This window comes from Venustampulla echinocandica (assembly GCF_003357145.1).
Source record: "Venustampulla echinocandica strain BP 5553 chromosome Unknown scaffold_13, whole genome shotgun sequence".
In the NCBI taxonomy this organism is placed as follows: domain Eukaryota; kingdom Fungi; phylum Ascomycota; class Leotiomycetes; order Helotiales; family Pleuroascaceae; genus Venustampulla; species Venustampulla echinocandica.
The window spans coordinates 12,529-26,678 of record NW_022474218.1 but is presented as its reverse complement, the minus strand read 5'-3'; the positions used below and the strand labels follow the sequence as shown (position 1 = coordinate 26,678).

Here is a 14,150-nt window from a genome sequence, read left to right as displayed (position 1 = left end):
ATGTACGGCGGGTGTTTCGAGCATTATCTCCTGTTGGGATCCGAGAGTTGTTTGACTCGCGTTGAAACGGCAATGGGTTCTTTTTAACTCTTCTCTTCTATTTGAATCCCTCAATCCAGCTACTGTTGAGAACAATTTCCGTATCCCTACCTATGACGGCAAGAGTCGCGCCTTCCCTTCGATTGCTGAGCCTATCAATTGTATAGTAGTTAGGTAAGTAACTACCAGCGAATACCTACTGTTGTATGTTGTATGTTTTTGATTTTCCTTTGATTTTTGATTTTTGATTTTGATTTTTGATTTTTCTACTCTGCGGATTCGTATTAATTAATCAAGGGGCAGGCAGAATATAATTAAAGTTATGCGAATTAAACTGCGCTGTATATATATTGTCTTAGATGTGGTTCGCTTGTCTTTATAAATTCAATTAAATAATTCTTTTAATTTCGATATTAAAAGCAGGGTATAGCGAGGATAACAATTTGAAATTCCTGTCTAAGGTGATTAAATATGCCACACCTCGATTCCTTTTCCTCGCGGCTTCAAACGTGCTTCATGATGCATCCAACACGCCGTGACAATTTGCTGAGGGGTAGAATCTTCCCAGAAGAATTAACCAAACTATGCCCTTGACGGGAATATAGCAGACGGCGGTTCTAGAGACGAGTATCTTCGGTTGCGGGTCTCGCGGCTGCCATTTCCTGCTACCATTTGGTTTTTGAAGGTTTTATGCCTCCAGGTTGACTCAATTAGGCAGAACTGACGCACTGGAAATAGAATTCTTCATAAAGGCCTTCCGTTAAAAGACATTCTCATAACAGAATACCAGCGACTTACCATTTTGGTTTACACAAACTGCTCCCTTCTCACAAACTTTGCAACCTTTCCAGTTTGCGCCCCCGCATTGGTAATACAATGGGACAGGACATTTTGTCGTGTTTGGGTCTGGTGCCTGGGAAGTTGGTGTAGTTGTTTTCGGAGTCGTAGTTACATAAACAGTAGTGATAGTTGGCGTCTGTGTCGGTGCTTTCGGAGTCGTAGTTACATAAATAGTGGTGACGATAGTTGTTGTATGGCCGGGCGGTACTGAGCCGGACTTCGTCACCGTGGTCGCTTCGGTGACTGTAGACGTCCATTGGGGAGGATCAACAGTGACTACCCTAGTAACTGTAATGATGACTTGTGAAACCTGGAATAATGCATGAGCAAATGTGGATTAAGACCGCCACTAAAACTTACACATAGGTTTGACAGAGCCCACGCAGAGGCAACGGCTAAGTTGAGTAAACGCATGGTGAGGGGCAAGAAGTGTGAGAAATGATTATGACTGAGACTACTAAAGTTTGTATATAAAGCAAGGAATTATCGCAACAGAATGTACGTAGGAAATGTCTTTATATATAGGAATGAAAATAGGCAGCCGTTTCTGTCCCACCTGATTTTTTTCCCATGGAGCGCGGTGTCACGACTCCGAGGTATTCTCACGATAGTAGATTAAGAGGCTAGTGCAGATACTAGCACTCAAAGAGACCGCGGGGCTGTCTGAGGATCTTGGCATCTCGTGTTTTGAGCAATAGCAAAGCGGAAGTGCATATGTGAGGCTTGAAAATGCATAACCGGCCTGTTCCTGAACCAGCGCTGTGTAGTCTACGCGGTGCGCCACAATCCCAAGACCAGAGTGCTTGATATGAGAAGGATCCCGTGTCTATTGGTGAAGCGAGAATTGTATTTAGGCAGTCCGGAAGTTGCTCTTCGCGAGCGATAACGTCAACGGTGTCCCATCTAGACCCAGCCAAAGCCAGGGGTAAGGTACATGGACAAGATGTACAGAGCTCGAAAGCTTTGGCAGCTGTCTATGCGGGATGGGGGGAATGGCACCCGAAATCTGATGATATGCAGAATGAGAGCATATGTTGCCGAATGAAATCTCCGGCAAGTCAAAACCCAGGGAGCAAACCCAGGGAGCGGGACATCGTGAACTTGATGGGTTGAGTAATAAGTATGTCGGAAATATCAAATTGCGGCACGAATATGCACGTCGGGCCACGATAAGATAAAATCCATAGTACGAAGTACATTTCAGATAATGGTTTCTGGTCTGCGTCTGATGTGCTGGAATGGCACAGCGGCATATACATCCTTGACACGCGCACAAATTTATCGAATGCAGAGATAAACAATGTCAAGCAGCGGTAGAGAGTGGCCCGGAAGACTCAATCGGGCAGCTAGTACTTGGCAGCAGACCGCGTTGCAACCGGAAGTCCGCGACAGAACGTATGAGGAACGAGTATTCCTAAAACATGGTTTTCTATAATACCAACTAACTGCTACGAAAGAGCAAGTCAGGCAGTTCCCGGGATAGTGCCAAGGCATCGGAACTCCATGAATGAGGTTTAAATTGACTTCACTCCAAAGGCTCGTACTCCTGGAAATGAAGTTGGCATAGCCAAACAAACCAATTGTTCGCGCAATAACAAGAACGACACTCGAATGATTTAAATCTGCAAGTGGAATGCACAGACGAGTACATTAATAAATAACGGAGCTGCTCTGGAAATGGTAAACCCAATATGGAAACTTTGGATAAATAGACCATCGCTCCGTCTCTGTGCAGCCACGTGCAGAAATTCTGTACCATCGGTTTCTCGGGACACTTGACACGATAAATCCGGCTGGGCGGATGCGCAATGTATACGTGCTATATTTAGCGGATTCAAAATAACCACCACGTGGATGCGTGCTTAAAGGAAAGAAGCCCTGTAGATGCTGGCATTTGGTATCGTGGAAGAGGGGCTATAGGCACCAAGTTGACGGAGACAGTGAAGATGTGTTCTCGGATATAAGGATGATAATGGTGAAAGAAATAGTAATTCTGAATTCACATTTGGCTAAGGCGGCGCGACTCCCACAATCAAAGCAACTAGGCAGCCAAGTCAGCAACAGTCTCATCTCCAAACTTGAACCTTTCTCCCAGGAGCAGATTCAATCACTATTTATTTTCTCGTGTAGAGCACGTTTTGATAGTTCGATAATTCTTTTACTTCCCCATCCGACGTCGTTCAAATGGGGCGAGCGGGAGAATTGTGCATAGTCTGCCAGGCTATCGATTTGCGGCTATATCTATTCCAGGATCTGTATCCAGGAACTGTAAGGCTCGGGCCGTTCCAAGAAATTCTCAAAAGGGGCAACTGTACCCTCTGCAAACTGATTGTCCAAGCTCTGAGGTCTGGATGTGAGGAATATTGGGTAGTTGCTCTTTGTATTGTACAGGATAATGAGGTCAGTCTCGAGCAAGACTCTCGGATAGATATCTTTTATCGTCAAGCGATCGTGACTATCTTTGCTATCGCCGGTAATGACGCCAATTCCGGCCTACCTGGTATACGTCCAAACCCAAGACCCCTTCGCCAGGCCTGCCAGAATGTTCAAAGAATGACTTTGGCTACCAAGCTTGCAGATATGTCTCCGATCCTGGAGAAATCACGTTGGGGGTCCCGAGCTTGGACTTTTCAGGAAAAAGTCTTTCATTACTGTTACTCCCAGCTGCCTTTGCCACTTTCTCTACTGACTCTGCCTCTATGTTGTCTCTTCCTCTGCGGCTCTATATTCCCTTGTCAACAATCATTATAGTGAAGGTAGGGGGAGTATTAATATCCTTTACAAGCATAGCAAAGTTCGTCATCTAGATGGATAACATCGTGAGTCGTGCACAACATCTGATATGCAGTACAATAGCCTTTGCTCTTTCTCGGGCAATGATGCGTGGTTGAGCTTCCCTTCTTCGACATGATCAGAGATAAAGTATGTGTGGGTTAAGAATTCCTGATCAATGTGGGATTTGGGAGGATATGTGGTAAAGACTTGCCGTTACATGTGGCCCGTTTTGCCCTTTTACACATAGCAGGATTCCTCATCAGTCCTCAAACCAATCAGCGGAGAACAGGCGAATTCAAGACTTTTGTCACGATTTCACTTGTAGGCTTCGAAATCCCCGCTGCATTTTATCCCGCTAGCGCAAAAGCAATTTTTGCCCGAACCAAGTCTTCTCCAATTACAACACAACCGCCCGCCTCATACGCTGTTCCGATCTGTCCTTCTAACCGGTTACTCACGGGTCAACGTACGTTGTTGTGATGGTTGCGTTTGCTAATTTCAACGATCTCTGTACTTCAACCCACTCAGCTAGAAGCAAGTCAGCATTAGTCAGGTCTTCGTTTGATTGTAATCCGTCTATGGCGAATCGTATTAGTTTCCGAGCTAGTCGATATTGGGTGCCGTACGCAAAGCGACGATATATTGGGCCGGCCGCATGTTCGAACAATTGTTTCAATTTACGCAATTCGAGCGTCGGAGGTGCATTATTTGCGAGCTGCTCGTCCTCTTCGTCCTCACCGTTCCAGGCCCACAACCACATTGGAGGGGAACAACAAATGAAGGGTGGAGCGAAGAGTGCGCTGTCCCAATCGAGAATGCCGGTGATGGCTTGCGGCCGAGTCGGCGAGGGGGGCTGACAATAATCTTGTGAGGTTCTAAATCTAGGTGGCAAAGGCAGTAATAATTCCCATCTAGTACCCCAAGGGCACTCATCTCCGATGCCGTAGTAATGAAGGAATCGAAGAAAGAAACCCTGAATGACTGGTTTGGACCCTCTGCTATAGCTAGTTCCTTTTTGTGCTCAAGAACTGCACGTAGCATATCTGAAATTGTCAGTGCCGCTGGTCCGTTCTCGTATAGCACGGCAGCATCCGTTTCCGTGTTGTTAAATGGTTGAATCACCAATGATCCCAGAGAAGGTGATATGGTGAGTCTGCCGGCAGTGACACGTCTGATGGAATGTAATTCTGAGAAGCACTCGCCAAGCTCTTTTGCGATAGCGCATCTCGTTTCGTAAGGCATATCAGGATAGGCGGGAAAAAGAGATGACCCAGGAATACTCGTCTGAATCATATAGGGATTTTCAAGGACATTGAGTCTCGTCGTATCAAATGCGACAACATCGGGAATTTTGATTTTCGATCGCTGACGAAGTAATTGAAGAGGTGCGAGGTCGCGATCCAGCTGCGCAACTTCAACCCGTGGAACGCGGAGAATGTACTAGCTGGCGGCATGACTTTCGCTGGTGGTAACAGATATGCCAATGATCCTGTTAAAACTTCCTCCGTGCATTCGCTCTATTGAGATTTCGCCATTGGGAGGAGCTCCAAAACTCGAGCCTTGAACATATGGAAGGGCTCATGATCATAAACGACTGTAGACGAGTCGGAACCGGACTCCACTTCCGACTCGGATGTTGCAACTGCAGAAGACATATGTAGATGTGCTGGAGTCCTGGCTTGAGCCCCGAATTACCACCGTCGAGATCTTGGTGCTGCCGATTTTTTGTTGGAGAATAGGAGTAAAAGCAGAAGGTGCGCTCAGCCTCGGCATTTGAGTATACCTAACTAGGCTGTGCTAAGCTCAAAGCGGCGATGCAGCTATTTATTCTCCGATCTCTACCTCTCCCCACGATATTCTCTCCCAAACCTCTCAGCACATGCTTACTATAGTGCTTTCGGCGAGTAAGTATGAAATCTTCGCCGCGTTAAATTATACGATAACGTTGAATTGACAATGCGTAGTAAATTGGGAGACTGAGTCACGTATTGTTAAACCAGAGTTGTTAAGGTTACGGACTTGGAATAAGGAGGATTTGGAGGTAATTGAGTTAATTCATTCTTTAACTAAATAAGTAGAAAGCATATATATATAGGCAAATAGAGAGATTAATTTTATATGCTAAATAAATAAGAAGTAGCCAGATCTATAATCTCCTTAATCTGCCGAACCGAGGCATTTATACTATCCCTTTACTAGTTGCTAGTAAATTAAGTACTCGGACTAGTTAATCATATCGTAATACTTATTTAGGTAATTACCTGGGGATACGCGCTTTTTGGAGCTTAGTAGGGAGGTCTTAAACTAGTTTGCCGTTGAGTGTTTTAAGTATGTCTAGCACCTTTCTAGACAAGTGGACTTGGAAGACAGATTGATTTCGGCCCCCGTACTGATAAATCTGCTCAATATAGTCCGCATCATTTTTATTTCACGCTCGTGAAGGCTACTATCGAAGAACTTTCTTAGGTGTGCTGTGATCAAGAGCTTTACAGGAGAGCTCTCTCCGTGCCAAATCCAGTTGCTTGTTCCATCGACACCCTGACATACAAGACTAGGGTGCATCATGGGGTCCCATGGGGTGGGTTTTGAGATTTCAACCCAACCATAGACTGGGGCGTACTTTGATGACCCAACCCATGAGGATCCCATGGGGGTGGCTTATGGGGCAATGGGTTCCAATGGGCTATGATGTGATCCTATACGGGATTTATACATAGTATAAACCTAAGAGGTATATATAACTATATAAATACCTATAGATATATACGAATTTATATACTAAATTATGCCCATAGGGCCCTATGAATGGGGTAGATTATTTTTACTACCTATTCCCATACCCCATGGGGTAGAAATCTCGACGCCCTACCTATAGGGGCGCCCCAAGCCACGTGGGGCGTGGGTAATGGGACCCCATGCTGCACCCTATACAAGACCTAGATAGCACAGAAACGAGGGGCAGGCTGAGAAAGAACTCGATTCCAATATGTCAGGCGTTGAAGGAAGATTTTGAAATTCTCCCAGAAGAAGAGCCGTCCCTCATATGGCTGGGTGATCGCCGAAAAGCAAGAAGAATTGATCTCGTTTTCCGCGGTGGCGGCTTCATCACGCCAATTAATTCTGGTCATTTGGAGTGATGTCTCAATGCATATGTTCTATCAAACAGTGATGTGGAGATTCCCGTTGTTATAAGTCTAGGACAGTTTCGCCAGACGGCTGGAGGTTTGTGCCACATCCTCCAATCTGGCTTTAACCCGGGAAATATCGTAATAAGCGGACTCTCTCAAAAGCAATCCACCGGTATGGATAGACTGTTGTAGTATTGGTTCTAAGTAGTACGCAAATAACTACGGCCGCAGCAAAATCATAGTTGGCCCGTGTTACACAGCGCTACAAATATCATAGTCCCGAATCATTATCCCGACAACAGAGAACCCGCCAAGTGCGAATGGTAGAGCCCAAAAAACTGTACCGCAAAAGTGAAGCCAATCCGAGGTCTGAACCTTCTGCTCACTAGTAATATTATGAAGCCCAGATGCAAATCGTTTCCCATCCACAGAAAAATTTCCTGCCAAAATGTCTATCGCAAGCCATCCCATGGTAAAGACACGCTGGACAACCGTACTATGGCCTTGTTTGAAGTGCGTTAAACTACCTATAACCGCAAACGGTATCGCGCACACGAGATAGACTGAAATGCTGTAAATTTGGCCGAATATCCTATTGTTCCATTGGCCCTTGGGTATGACTTCAAACGGTGTACATGATGGTACAACAATAACATCGCGGGGAAGCTTTTTGTCGAAAAGTGGTTTGAGTTTGTCGTCTCCTATGACAACTCTTCTCATAAAGGAGAGAAAGCCGCCTTCGTAGTTTGTAAACTTGTATCGCTTGGTATCCACAACACGCCCCCGCAATCGACATGTGTCGCCTTCCTCCACGACAAATGTAGAGATTTGGCTGGAATTATTTGCTGTGTAATGATTACCATCTTCTCCTGTATTCATTTCAATTTGTTCAGATTCTGTAAGTGTTGGTACTTCTTCTGTGGTGGGTCCTTCCTGGTTTGTCGCCGAAGGTTGTGTAATAGGGATGCAAGCAGGCTCCCGGACATTGCAATAAACCGTCCCTTCAACCTCCTGCTCAAGTCCGTGTCGGCGTGAAAAGACAGCTATTCGAGCTTCGGGCTTTCCATTATCGATCCCATCTGCTACATTCGATACGACGGTACCAACAATTCCGTCAAACTTGCCACCACGGTCCTGAGCTTCTTTCAACTCAGCGGACCAAACAAGGAACATTGTAGGATAGTCAGGGGTAACGAGGCTTCCGAAAAGGTTGATGATAGACATAACCACGTATGGAATGACAGTAAAGCCGAATCCGGCGTAGCCATATTGGTCCGTTTGCTGACCTTTCGTTGTCTCATACAGAGTGAATGAAGCATAAAAAGTCTGAATAATTGTAATCAGAATTTTCGCCCCGTTCCAAGTTGAAGAAATTGTCACTTCCTCTTCCGTGTCGGGAAATGAAGACGCAACCTTGGCAAAGGTTGGTAAGATGGCGAGGGTGTAGCCTTGTGGCAGATGCTGAACCCCTTGGACATTCCGTTCTAGATTAATTACCGGGTCCCAATCTAAGGTCTCGCGTAAGATAAGCAGTGTTTCAATGGCTATATGAGCGGGCGTAGCAAGTGGGCTAGCTGAGGCGCTTTTACCAGACGTTAGCCGTTATCTTTTTGTAGATTGGCTTTGAGGAAAGAGAAAGGTTAGTCACCTTGAAATAGATCGCAACTCGGTATTAGCTGAACCTTCTGACGCGCCATTGCTGTCTTCCTTTTCGGGCGTAATTGGCCTCTGAAGCAGTCGGACGTTATCGACCACGAACTCTGATTCATTTTCAGGCACTGGTTTCCAGTCAGACGCACGAACAACGATGCACAGAGCACCCGATTGCAAAGCCATCTGTAGCTGGCTGTCGGCGCGCTTCGAGATCAGCGAGTGTTTAAATATTGCATGTCTCAAAATTGCCTCGAAGCCTCTTCCCACTCCATAATATGGTATCAACAGGGACATTAACGTATACTTCAGGGTGTGTTCAATTTTAGCGCCGGGAACAGATCGGACAGTCGCAATATGCGCCAGATAATTTGTTGCGTAGAATATAAGGATCGTCTGCCATGTTGATGCCGTACAGGGTTTACTTGGACTGCCCGAGAACTCAAAACCACCAGCGGCTCTAGAATTCGAAATGGGGGCTGCATCAACGATAAACGTAACCGCAGCGGCACAGATGATTAGACCACAGAGACCTTGTCTAAACATAAATGAAGACATGTGACAATTGCGAGCGAGGGGTATAAGAGGATGTAACAAGATTTTCAAAAGAGTTTGTAGAAATTATTTCGAAAAAGGTATACTTGGTGCAGCACCGCGCTACTTCATTCCGCCTCGCTCAGCCCCGAAGCCAATGGGCCGCAGTAACATTGGCTGCATGGTATGAATGTTCGCAGCAGGTGGCTAACAATTTGGCGGTTTACGGACGATAAGCCACACCTCACGGCTCCATCACGGGTTGCAGATCTCGCATCATTCAAACAATGCATTTCAGCAGGAGCACCTCATGCTCCGAACAACAAAGGGGGTCGTCGCAGTAGCATGTTCAGACAATCTCGCTATGCTGACCTGCCAAAATCATGATCAAAGAAGATAGAAGCTTAGAATTCGAAATCAGGCTGGGGCTGAAATGAGGCAGTTACCGCTCACGATGGATACTCAACAGACCAAATTTATGATCTCATTCTTGAGGCTGAGGCAACTCAGTATCCATGGGCTCACAGACATTGGCGCGCCACGAAAGGGCTGAAACCCAAAACACGTAGAAGGCACAGAAAAGCAATTTGTAGCTGAAAATACACTGCTGCTTCTGAACTTGGAGATCTTTGCTCCTTATTTTTCACTGCGATCCCAGACCTGATGAATTTAGAGCAAGGAAATCCGAGTTGAGAAAAAGTTGATTTTGTAAGATGAGGTCTCGAGGAAACCTAGGAACGTCGAGGATAACTACGTAATCGGACCGGATAAAGTTCCCGCCGAAGTTGTGGGGTACGAAGCTGGAATGTAACGAACGAGTGATCAACCAAGCTCAAGCTCAAGCTTCTACCTATCAACCAGACAGTCATAGTAACTGCTCCAGTTCTATCATTTTTATATTAAACCAAACGCATCCGTTCAACGACGCCCCAGGCCTGCTTTCATCATGGCTGGACTATCAGAACCCGTTGCGTCGGCACCTAACGAGAGCCCAGATGTTCCAGCTTCTCGAAAGGCCTTTGTGCCACTGGGTATGTTATAGTTGCCGGTGTAGTGGGTACGCATACTAATATGTTGCAATAGAAAACAATCCCGAAGTAATGAGTTCTCTGGTCCATAAACTCGGCCTCTCCTCAGCGCTCTCGTTCCACGATGTCTTCAGCATCGATGACCCCGAGCTTCTCGCTTTCGTACCCCGCCCCGCCAGCGCCCTCCTTCTCGTTTTCCCCATCAGTAAATCCTACGAAACATTCAGGGTACAGGAGGATGCCGATAGCAAAGCATACGAGGGAAAGGGTCCACAGGAGCCTGTGATTTGGTATAAGCAAACTATCAGGAATGCTTGTGGGCTGATTGGAATTTTGCATGCTGTTAGTAACGGCAGTGCTAAGAACTTTATTGGTAAGGCACATATGCGGGCTATGATCTGACATACGGGTGTTAATATTCGGACTGCAGAATCGGGCTCAGACCTCGACAAGTTGGTCCAAGATGCTACACCTTTAGCTCCCATAGACCGCGCCGATTTGCTCTACAACTCGCAAGCTCTCGAGAGAGCACATCAGGGTGCTGCAGCTGGGGGACAGAGTAATGCACCAGCCGCCGAGGACGATATCGACCTACACTACGTGTGCTTTGTGAAAGACGATAAGAACGACTTATGGGAGTTGGATGGAAGGAGAAAGGGGCCCCTCAACAGAGGAAACCTTGGCGATGAAGATGCACTGAGCGAGAAGGCTCTTGATCTAGGAGTGCGGCAGTTTTTGAAACGGGAAGCGGAATCTGGAGGCGGAGAGTTGAGATTCAGCTTGATTTCCTTAGCTCCAAGTTTGGAATAGCCGCAAAGTACGAAGTAGGATTCACACGATTCATGGCCATGGCGTTAGCAGTTGATTAGGGTTGCATTACACGGCATATGGGTCTAAGATTCGGCTTATTTTATAGCAATTGAATTTCGAATTACAGGCAATGACAAATAGGTAATATGAATGCTAGGCACCTTGGCGATTTTGAGAATGGAACATGGCCCAACATAGCGGCAAGGCATTACTGCCCACGCTCCTCCTTCTGGGACTATTATGCAAACACTACACGCTTCATCCGTCCATTTTCCGAGGAAGGGTGACAAGTCTTTGCTTTGCTGGTAAATCAAGCTCACATCACAAGGCTGTCACAAGGCTGGCAGTCGGCCGCTAGCGCGAGATGTCAATGATACGATGGCCTGACGTTCCACAACCTAAACACCACCAATTGCGCAACCCGTGGTCACCTTTAACTGAATCACAACATATGCGACTAATAAACCCATCTCTCTTCCGTATTAGTTCTCACAAGATGGCTCTCTATACACCGCAAAATAATAACAAGCTAATCTGTGCGTTTCCTCCACCCTTATCCATATTTACCCCACCATCGTCTTCTTCCGGTGACTAACTCCTCCAATGCTTCAGTCGCACCGGCCAACGATAAGACATATTCTCAGGCTGATCAATACACGAAAGGCTCACTTTCCCTCTCCCAACTCGACCCCTCATCTCCTCTGACCCAGTTCCACACTTGGTTCAAGCACGCCCAAACATCCGGCGTCCGCCAACCAGAAACGACATGCTTCTCAACAGCATCTCTGCCCTCCGGCCGAGTCTCCTCCCGCATAGTATACATGAAAGAATTGGATCCAACAGGCTTCATAATCTACAGCAACTGGGGAACTTCCAAGAAATCGAAAGATGTAGAGACCAACAAGTGGGCGAGTTTGACATTTTGGTGGCCGGAAGTAGAGCGGCAGGTTCGGGTTGAAGGGATAGTGGAAAGACTCTCGGGTCAAGAAAGCCAGATATACTACGATACGCGGATTATGGGGAGTAGGATTGGAGCGTGGGCTAGTCAACAGAGCCAGGTTTTGGCGGGGAGGGAGGAACTCGATGCGCGGGTGAAGGATGTAGTGGCGAGGTTTGAGGGCGAAGAGAAGATTCCCGTCCCTGAATTTTGGGGGGGACTGAGGATCAAGCCTGAAATGGTGGAGTTTTGGCAGGGAAGAGAGAGTAGGTTGCACGATCGGTTTCAGTACTCCAAGAAGGAGGATGGGGAGGGGTGGAAGCTCGAGAGGCTGAGTCCTTAAGAGGGAACATAAAGGAAGGGATCGTCTCCATGGAGGCTGGATCATGACCAGAGAAGTATTCCGGGTCTGCGATTGAGTTACCTCCGAGATGTGGTCTATACATACCAGTAGCACTGGCGGTATCACTTCCCCTTGGCTTCGCATTACATGAAAGAATCCAACGGCCACCTACGTTTTGATGAATGAAATTCGATAGATAGAATAGATAGAGCATAGACCAAAGATTTACATGTTATGCGCAACGCTTTTTTAGCTATCTTTTTATCACGCGATCCTGCACCTACTACTTTTGATGGTGGGGAATAGCTGCCAAAGAGCTAGAGCCGTTGCATATCACACTTTCCAATGATAAAAAAAGGTTGCTCAACCGAGGAATTTCGATTCCTATCAAACTGACGATTGGGCTCAATTGATTTGATTAGGCGTTGCTAATTTTTGGTGGACCAATATAAAATGCAGTATCCAGCGTATTATCTTTCGGTCATTTGAAAGAAATCCACAACGGTTAAGATGTGAAAAGTAGCTAATAGTTAACCAACAACGATGTTTAAAAGAGGAAAGGAGATTTAGTAAGTTTAGGGTAATCTACAACAAAGTCATATAATCAGGTATATAATATTATTATTAAGTCTAAGTAAGAGAATATTAGAGGAAGAGATTTTGTACTATATAGATCTACTTATTACTAAGTAAGTAATATCTTAAGTAATAAATAGATATATTTTTCGAAGTATATAGTTCTATAAGATATAATTATAATAGCTATATAAAATAACTGGTATATTAAATTTAATATTATAGAGGAGGTAGGAGGACCCTTAGGAGTATTAGGAAGAATCGTGGATAAAACAACCACATAAGTAAGACCTAACTTTTTTTCCCCCTGGTTCCGTTTTAGTCTGTGGACGTGAGCAGCTGCCGCTTTAACCGGAGCCGAGGGTGAGCATTCCCGAGCATGCCTACTGCCTGGGCTCGGCCTGAGCAACCTGAGCTCGCATTAGGAGGCTATTCTAGCACTTAGCTGGCTCGTTCTTGCTCTCTTGATGCCCAAATAAACTTTCCTCGTTGTATATCTAAGCATAGATCCTATTCCGGCTTCCTTGCAACTAATATTCATTTAGAGCCAGTTTTGGATCCATATTCACTTCTATACACATGATATGTAGATTAGCCTTACTATTTCATGGGGCCTGCGTATATTCATGGGCTCATGGATGGTGGAATAATTAAGTTGCGCGACGAGCAAAAGCTCCAGCAACATAAAATTGTGTTGATTTAGATGTGGCCAAATCATATGCGTTTTGCCGTCACTAATTGCGGCCTCAACGGCTGGTGCTGGTGCTCAATGTGCTTCCTAGAAGTTGCATTGCTTAGGTTGCTCAGGCAGCTTAGGTGTGCTGGGTGAGGACAGGGTGAGCCGAGGGTGATTAGCGCCTGAGCAGAAGCGGCCAGCTTACTAACCGAGCTTGGGACGAAAGTTGTGTTTGACTGCCAAAAGACTACAGTAAAGGTATTTGGATCAATTAGGCGATAGGCGTGGTGTGGGATTATCGTTATATGGTCATCTGGCTAAAGAAGTCTAAACTATAATTTAGTGTTCTTTAGAGGAGGTGAATATTCAGGGCGTACTCAGGCAGTGGCAATTCAGGACGACCAATAGTCACAAGATCCCGTCATTATCACAAGTATAGCAAATTGGGTTTGTATTCGTAATTATCTCAACTGGCCAGCTTCACCCTGGTCCGGCTGTATTGTGGTGAATCTGATCGCGATGGTTTGTCTTGCGTGCAAAAGGGAGAGTGAGAGCTAGGGTCTTATATACCCAGGTGGCTCCACCTATCCACGTACTAACTCTAGTACAAATGGAAATGCAAAAACAGGATAAGTAACAGGTGGTCCATTAGATCCCCACTACACTATAAGTAAAGCTATAAATATCGACTTAATATATTCTACTAAGAGTATATCAGTTATTTCTTATATAATAAAGCTGATAAGTAATATATTATCGTAATATATATTAAAGATTTATCATATAGGAATTAACTCTTTTGTAAGAGTTAATT

At 45.6% G+C, this 14,150-nt stretch overlaps 5 protein-coding genes across 5 annotated transcripts; 2 read left to right on the top strand and 3 right to left on the bottom strand.

Moving 5' to 3' along the window:
• Window positions 1-621: 621 nt before the first annotated feature.
• On the bottom strand, window positions 622-1,293 carry BP5553_09999 (uncharacterized protein; the record flags this gene model as incomplete). Its single annotated transcript, XM_032018622.1, has 3 exons — window positions 622-767; window positions 838-1,189; window positions 1,240-1,293. The coding sequence occupies 3 exons, from the start codon at window positions 1,291-1,293 to the stop codon at window positions 622-624; spliced, it is 552 nt and encodes a 183-aa protein (XP_031865030.1).
• Window positions 1,294-4,108: 2,815 nt separating this feature from the next.
• On the bottom strand, window positions 4,109-4,896 carry BP5553_09998 (uncharacterized protein; the record flags this gene model as incomplete). The annotated part of the gene is made up of 2 exons (XM_032018621.1): window positions 4,109-4,507; window positions 4,573-4,896. 2 exons carry the CDS (start codon window positions 4,894-4,896, stop codon window positions 4,109-4,111), a joined length of 723 nt encoding a protein of 240 aa, XP_031865029.1.
• A 2,138-nt stretch (window positions 4,897-7,034) lies between these two features.
• Window positions 7,035-8,990, bottom strand: BP5553_09997 (uncharacterized protein; the record flags this gene model as incomplete). Its single annotated transcript, XM_032018620.1, has 2 exons — window positions 7,035-8,364; window positions 8,431-8,990. 2 exons carry the CDS (start codon window positions 8,988-8,990, stop codon window positions 7,035-7,037), a joined length of 1,890 nt encoding a protein of 629 aa, XP_031865028.1.
• A 922-nt stretch (window positions 8,991-9,912) lies between these two features.
• BP5553_09996 (Ubiquitin carboxyl-terminal hydrolase) lies at window positions 9,913-10,804 on the top strand (the record flags this gene model as incomplete). The annotated part of the gene is made up of 3 exons (XM_032018619.1): window positions 9,913-9,997; window positions 10,050-10,367; window positions 10,425-10,804. The coding sequence occupies 3 exons, from the start codon at window positions 9,913-9,915 to the stop codon at window positions 10,802-10,804; spliced, it is 783 nt and encodes a 260-aa protein (XP_031865027.1).
• A 496-nt stretch (window positions 10,805-11,300) lies between these two features.
• BP5553_09995 (putative pyridoxamine 5'-phosphate oxidase 1) lies at window positions 11,301-12,084 on the top strand (the record flags this gene model as incomplete). Its single annotated transcript, XM_032018618.1, has 2 exons — window positions 11,301-11,340; window positions 11,417-12,084. 2 exons carry the CDS (start codon window positions 11,301-11,303, stop codon window positions 12,082-12,084), a joined length of 708 nt encoding a protein of 235 aa, XP_031865026.1.
• Between the last annotated feature and the right edge of the window lie 2,066 nt (window positions 12,085-14,150).